This window comes from Gastrolobium bilobum, unplaced genomic scaffold (assembly GCF_033153095.1).
Source record: "Gastrolobium bilobum isolate Gb01-03AN ecotype WA unplaced genomic scaffold, APGP_CSIRO_Gbil_v1 utg1427, whole genome shotgun sequence".
NCBI classification, from domain to species: Eukaryota; Viridiplantae; Streptophyta; class Magnoliopsida; order Fabales; family Fabaceae; genus Gastrolobium; species Gastrolobium bilobum.
Genome location: NW_026896702.1, coordinates 158,745 through 166,357, shown reverse-complemented (window position 1 = coordinate 166,357; position 7,613 = coordinate 158,745). Strand labels below are relative to the sequence as shown.

Here is a 7,613-nt window from a genome sequence, read left to right as displayed (position 1 = left end):
GTAACTACAAGGTTTCGAAAGACATGCAACGCATTCGTAACTAACCAGTCAACGCATTCAGCTCTTGTACTACCTACCAGCCATCTTCAATTTATAGATTACAAATTTTATTGTCACGCTACAAAATTAATCTTCTATACACCATGTTCCAAGTCATTTCTAAGCCAATTACCACACCTCAACATTCAGCTTTAAAATCATAGCTCTACCACAATGTCTAGAATAAGCATGAATAAAATGACCAAGACTCTCTCACCTAAAAGAGAAGCCCACACCCACTCAGATTTGGAAGCACTATCAAAGTTTGAGAGTAAACCAACCTAATGAAAGGGCATTCCTTAAGCCACTTTTGCAAGTCTGAAGCCATAAAATCTCGGTGCAAATTGGACGGAATGAACTGCACCCAGATAGCCTGCACAGATAGGCAGTTACGAAGGTCACGAAGGACGTGTAACAGCAATTCATCTACATAAAGGCAACTCAAATGGAAACAGTAATTTTTGTATATTAGATCCAGTTCTGCAAATTTGTTATTATGCAAGTTTCCTGGTACATAACAGGGAAGGCCACTATGCCCTCTAGTGTCAAATTTCTACCTGGCAAAAAAAAGCATGCACCAACAATAGGTTTATGTGGCCCCTGTATATGTACATACGGAAGCAAATGGAATATGTCAAATTTCCAGACCAAGATCCCCTCACATTTGGACATGCAATTCAGCACTTGGGATAGGAATTTGCTGAATACAGGTGGCTCACAACATTCTCTTGCATAGATTTATTCTCTGTTAGCATAGATGACTGATAATACTCACTTCCCGTTCCGGTTTGTTGATCACTAGATATCAACCCTTGTATGGCTCCAGACCTAGGCATTAGCCATAGCAGCAACATTAGATATTGACAAAATTCATTTCAATAATAAAGACAACTTAACCGGAAATTAGCAAAATGCCTTAAGCCCATAGATAAGTATGCTTTCTCAGCAAACATTTATAAATTTTTACGTTGACTTTCATGCTTGAATAAGGATATGAGGCAATGCTTTCTCCAGTGGAATCTTAAACATCATAGCTTCAGTCAATGAATCATCTCCTTGTTGATGTTAAGAAAATTAATAAAAACCCCTATGCCAAACAAAGGTTGCTGAAGTAATTTAAAGAATTTCAACTCAAGGATAGGAATAAAGTTCACCCAGGAAAAGTTGAAAAATACCCTTGGCCCGAATATGTGGCAGACACAACTTGTTGAGGAACGTATGGATAGTATAATGATGAAGAAGCATGTGACTGCATCGTGACATCAGCATGTCCCATATTCATTGAGTAGGAATTGAAATAGGGTTGTAGATTTTGGGTTTCCTGATGCGTGTGTTGAGGATCTGGCAATTGAGCATAACTGCTGCCTATATTCGCCATGGAGGAATAAGAGTCAGACTGCATATTAAGGATATTCTGGTGTGTATCGTATTGGGCATAACTGCCGCCCACATTCGCTACTGAGGAATGAAAATCACGTGGCGGGTTTAAGACACTCTGATGTGGATGTTGAGGATCTTGTAGTGATCGAGCATGACTGTTATCCATAGTTATTGTGGAAGAATGAAGTTCAGGTTGTGGATGTATGATACTCTGATGTTGAGTATCTTGTAGTGATTCAGCATGACTGCTACCCATAGTTATCACGGAAGAATGAAATCCAGGTGGTGGATGTAGGATACTCTGATGTTGATGTAGAGGATCTTGTAGTGATTGAGCATGACTGCTACCCGTAGTTATCATGGAAGAATGAAATCCAGGTTGTGGATGTAGGATATTATGATGTGCATATTGAGGATCTTGCAATGACTGAGCATAACCGCTGCCCTTATTCAACAGGGATGAATGAAATTCAGGTTGCCGGTTAAGTATATTCTGATGTGTATATTGATAATCCAGCAGTGGTCGAGTATAACTGGTGCCCATCCCAGCTGCATAAGTACCCTCCAGAGTAAGTGTACTTGCTGAGGCATGAAGCTGATTCCTTGAAGCTTGGGATGGCAAAGATTGGGCTGCGGCTGAATTTGGCATCAAATTAATGACAGGATAGGCACAACCAGTAGGCTCCTCCAGTTCATTTACATGTCTATAGTTCAACTTCCTTGGTGTTTGATCAGGTAACATCCTAGATAAATATGCATCTTCAGAAATGGATGGCCTTGATATCTGATGAAAAACATTATTCACTGGTGGAAGTGGCATCTCTGAGGGAGAGTATATCTTCTTCAAAACAGGATGTGTAGGTGCAGTTGACGATACATGTAATGGGCGAAACAATTCTAATAAACTTCTTACCTGCAACATTACAACAAATTCCAACTAAAAAAGACATAGTAGTTACAAGAAAAGTTTCTCTTACTCAAAAAGAAAAGGCAAGGAAAAGAAAGGCAGAATGAAATAATTGTAATTAAAATCAATTTGATAGATACCAAAATTAAACTTACTTGTCTAATATTGAGTTCAGGGTTGAATTTGTTGTTGTTTTTCTGGTAATTATCCCGAATAGCATGTTTAAAGCAATTCTCTGGTAAGGGTAAACAGTCCACGTAAACTTTGAATCTCACCTGAACAAAAGCAAAAAAAGAAAGGAGGCAGATGGGAAAAGAAAAGCATTAATAGATATGGTGTATTTGAAGTCACTATTTGATTTTGAGTACAGGAGTTATGTAACGAACTAAAGCAAATATTCCAAGAATAGACCGGAAACAGAGATAATTTGTATATATATTCTTCAAACAACAGTGTCAATTACATGTAATCAATGGAACAGTATTCCATCCTGACTACCACGTTTTACAGAAGACCAGCAGAAAATACAAAATTAAAGGAAATGAAAGATAGGTTCAGAGGAGTTGGAGAGCCCCTGGTCTCTCCCAAAGAGCATTTGTCCCAATAGCCCAAAAGATATCTGGTTATTGATCCTTGATTCCCTTTTATTCTAAAGCTCTAACCGCTTGCTGAGTCAGCACAAGCGTTTGTTGCACCAGCTGCTACGTAGTGAACATTATCACTTGTTGCACCTGCATTATCGTTTGTTGAATCGCTAGATAAATTGAGAGAGGTTAATTCCCTGACGCGCTGCCTATGATAAGTTTTTAATATAGGAGGGGTTGTATCAAGTTATCAGAGGCACTTGTTGTTCAGGTGCCAAAAACTTATAGCCCCTCAACTAGCCATATGACTTATAAAATTAATAAACGAACACTGACCAAAATAAGGAAAAATCAGGGAAAACAATATACCCAACTAGGTAACCATACAATGTTACAATGAAAAAGAATAGTGGGGACAACTTCAAAATAATCAATTGACATTAAGGTTCACTGGTTTACTCCTAGCACTACAACAAAGTGAATGGTAATAAGTATTGCCAAATGCACCAGAATAATCTGCCAGAACCAATCATATTCCTCCATATGTATCCAGTATGCACCCCCACAAGTAAATCAAGAAAGTAACACCCAACAAGCAAGTTATACTCTTGAAGCATCAACAATTTACAGCACTAGATTTCAGAAGATGAAAGCTACAACAATGGAGGATGTGGGAAAAGGAAAAGATAGGAGAAATGAAGGAAAAGGAACAATATTATTGTAAAATGAACAAATAATGAATACAAGAGGTGAACCTGTTAACAAGGGAGATGCTCCCTTCCCATAGAGAATGTCTGGGTCACTATAAATTTGCCAAACGATATTCTAACAGAGGCTTGTATCCCCTTATATACAAATGATTAGGATTCCTGTTAAGCCACTAACTAACTGCTTCTAACTACCTATCCATCAACTCTAACTAACCTGGCCTCTAATCAAGGCCCTTTTACAATCCAATCCCAGTCGTAACACACTACAATAAAGTCAATGGTAATATGTATTTCCAAATGCACCAGAATAATCTGCCAAAACCAATCATATTCCTCCATATGTATCCACCCCCACAAGTAAATCAAGAAATTAACACCCTACAAGCAAGTTATACTCTTGAAGCATCAACCATTTAACTGGCTAATCTAAGAACTAACCAAATAAATAAGTTTGAGAAAAGGGCAATTTTATTGTATTCAGGCAACGGATAGTAGAGGTAAAAAATTACTACATAAACGGCATATTATAAATGCGATTAAAATAAATTGTTTCTTCTTGTTACTCACTGGAAACATGATTAATGCGACAAAAAACTAGGTGATGCTACCAACACCATTTCTACAAACACTAGCAATCTCACCTGAGCAGGGAATTTCCGACCAAAAGCTAATGGTTCTAACTTTAGCTTCCCAGTTGAGGTTGCTATATATGGGCCATAGAGAAGCTTCACATCAGTGTCAAACAGAAAAAGGTATGTGCCAGGATTGATTTTCTCTACAACATCCTTTCTCCCTGCAGGAAGCCCAAAGACACGGTATCGGTAGCAATCTGGTTTTGTCGCACTATTACACATGAAAATAAAGCCAGAAAGCTTTTCATGGTTGTTCATGCCCTCTTCTTCTGCTTCCATTGAATCACTGCATAAGTTAGCAACAGATTGATTCAGGTAACATTATCTCGAACAATCTTGTATTCCCACACCTGCCTTGGCTCTTAACGAAAATTCAAACTAATAAAAAGGACAAGGAAATGAACACAAACCCAAACAGGCAATGCGGTAATTTCATGTTATACAAGAGAAAAAGACACAAAAACAAGTATACTACCACCTACCATTATTTGTGTAGCTCCACTAAACTTGATTTTATGTCTTTCCCCTAGTAGTGATCCAAATCCTTAGGAATAATAAACCCTAGTTTCAATTTCAAAATCAACCATTCTATCAAAGTTTAATCACTAAAATGAATAAATAAATAAAGAGAACCAAAAAATGCAGAGCTGGCGAACTCGTCAGACAGCCATGAAGACGTCAAGGGTATGATCAAGAACGCAATTAGAGTGAATAAAAAAAAAAACCCAAAAAGAAAAGGGGGGAAATGTTAGGTGCCGAAAATGAATTAGGCATTTTAATTTCTTTATTTTTTTCACGCAATTTAAACGAGGCAACGTTTTGGAGAACCAAAAAAGGAAAAAAAAGATAGAAAAAAAAGATTGAGGTTGATTTCTTACATGAAAAAATGGGGACCCAGTGGGAGATTGAGAAAAATGGAGCAAGTAATTGAAACTGAGCAAGAGTTGTACTTGTGTTCCTTTGAACGAAATGACTCAAGCACTTGATCTTCTGTAGAAATATTCTTTTTCCATGTCACTTAGCAATTAATCTTTGGTGTCAGTGTTGTATAAAAGATTCGCTGCATTTCACCAATGTTTCATGGGAACAGTACATCTTAATCAAAATTCTTTTTTTCTTTTTGTCAAATTTATTTTCTCTCTCGTGTGTAATACTCTTATCAGTGAAATGCACTGAATTTAGGTGCAACATATGCATTTAAGATTTATTTATTACTTAGCTCAAAATGGTTTTTTAAAAAGAATTTAATATATATATATATATATATATATATATATATATATATATATATATATAGATATAGGGTTAGGATCATTTTACACCAGAGTAAGTTACACTCTCAATCTTGTCCGTTGATTCCACTTATATCTATGGGCTCAAATTTTTTAATAACTTGAACTATTGGATACAAGTGGATCAATGGTCAAGATTGAGTGTAAGACTTCTAACTCTTACACCGGTGTAAGAATATCCTGCCCCATATATATATATATATATATATATATATATATATATATATATATATATATATTTTTGAGATTAATGTTTTTCGTATTATAAGATATCATTTTATTTTCTAAGCACGCATAAAAGTGTATGGGGCTCATATTTTTTTTTCTCTTCTCTTTACATAGACTCCATCCATTTTTATGTGTATTTAAGAGGGAAAATACAACTCTCATTTTACATGAGATAGTTATCTCATTTTCTCTCACTTCGAAAATCGCATCCCTTCTTTTTTCTTTTTCTTTTTTGCTTTTTAATGGTGGGTCTCACTTAAATTCTCTCTATAACATGAGAGAACTACTCTCATGTAACATGAGACTAATATTCCCCGTTTAAGAGATACAATTATTTGTAGAACATGAGAAATATTAATCTCATTGTGGGCTTTGATTTTCTCATATTGCATGAGAATACAATTCACATGTTGTGACTCAATTAGTGGTGAGCTCCATACTTATTAAAAAAAAGAAAAAAGCTTTGGACGCAAATCGAAGGATCACAACATGAGAAATTCTCATATATGATAAGGATCATTTTACATCGATGTAAGTTCACTCTTAACTACACTGATGTAAAAATAAGAAGTCTTAAATATTTAATAAATCAAATCTTGGTTATTGATTTCCTTGCAACTAACGTCTTAAATATTTAATAAATTAAAATCATTAGATATAATGGGTAGTCATAAGAGTTGTTCCTGTTTATTCTTGTGTTTTAATTTCTTAAGTAATCCGTGTTTAATTTATTATAATTTAAATTATAATAGGCCTGGTATGCCTTGAAGGTTTGATAGGCTAGGTAAAGCTCAAAGCATTCTATATTGGTATGATCTACTTAAATTAAAGCCTAGTCTAATTATAATAACTCTAATTTTATAATTTTGAAATTATAGGATTACTATGAAAACTTTAGGGTCATAAATAGAATGAGAATGAAATTATAAGAATTTTGATATCCATATTGATAGTATTCTACACAGGTGGATTTTAATCTGTTATTTTTTACTGCTGACACAGTAACAGTCAGTAGAATAGCTCCAAATTAGCAAATTTGAGTTGAAGAGCTATTTTGATGATATGATTACCATAGATGAGGTTAGTATATGATTTGATGAAGTTTGATACTCATATTGGGATATTTTAGAAAAGTCACTTCTGCCGGGTATTTTGTACTAATGTAGAAGGAGCCGGTAGAATCCCGGAATGGAAAAAAGATGAGAAAATGGAATGAAAGACCAATATATGTCTAACAAGTCATAATTAGACCAATAATGTTAAAGTTAAGAAGATTATAAAATTCGGGTACAGTTAAGAACACCGGTAAAGACTACAGTGCAATTAAACAGCAGTAAGTGGATCTGTGATCTACTAATCAAATTTTTAAGTTAGGGACATGATAATTAGACAAATTTAATATTAATTACTTAAAGTTAGAGTCTTGGGTGTTTCCGGGTAGAAATTTGATAACCGTTCAGAGAAAAATTACACCGGGTGTCACTAAATGAGAGAAAGTCCCTTAATGACATGACAAAAACCCTAAAAACGTAAGGAGACCCTTCCCCTCATTCTCATCAGCAGCCTAAACACTTCTCTCTACCTTGGAGGCTTTCAAATTTTCTCCTCCTTCTCTCTAGATTTCCACATCCAAAACTCCATCAAATCACTAAACACCCTTCACAAAACTTGTTCCCCTCATCCTCTTCAGGAACATATCATTTTTGTTCTTGAAAACCAAATTTTCGTGGTGAATAGCCCTCCATACAACAGCGATTTTTTAGTATGTTCAAGCCATGGTGATGGTGTTTTGAGTTCTCTTTGAAGAACACCACTTTGGTGCTTATTCCCTTGAGTTCTAG

At 35.4% G+C, this 7,613-nt stretch overlaps 1 protein-coding gene across 5 annotated transcripts; it reads right to left on the bottom strand.

Annotated features, from left to right (window-relative positions):
* Positions 1-5,207, bottom strand: LOC133301510 (uncharacterized). 5 transcript variants are annotated; one of them, XM_061501140.1, is made up of 6 exons: positions 5,131-5,207; positions 4,735-4,813; positions 4,262-4,538; positions 2,482-2,601; positions 1,215-2,332; positions 1-867 (listed from the first exon to the last, which is right to left on the bottom strand). In XM_061501140.1, exons 3-6 carry the CDS (start codon positions 4,529-4,531, stop codon positions 717-719), a joined length of 1,659 nt encoding a protein of 552 aa, XP_061357124.1. In that variant the 5' UTR covers positions 4,532-4,538; positions 4,735-4,813; positions 5,131-5,207; the 3' UTR covers positions 1-716. The 5 variants fall into 5 exon arrangements, 4 of the variants coding, with proteins under 4 accessions (XP_061357124.1, XP_061357125.1, XP_061357126.1 ...); XM_061501141.1 differs by lacking the exon at positions 5,131-5,207 and having other exon boundaries at positions 1-412; positions 702-867; positions 4,735-4,930; XM_061501142.1 differs by lacking the exon at positions 5,131-5,207 and having other exon boundaries at positions 1-412; positions 815-867; positions 4,735-4,930.
* Positions 5,208-7,613: the final 2,406 nt, after the last annotated feature.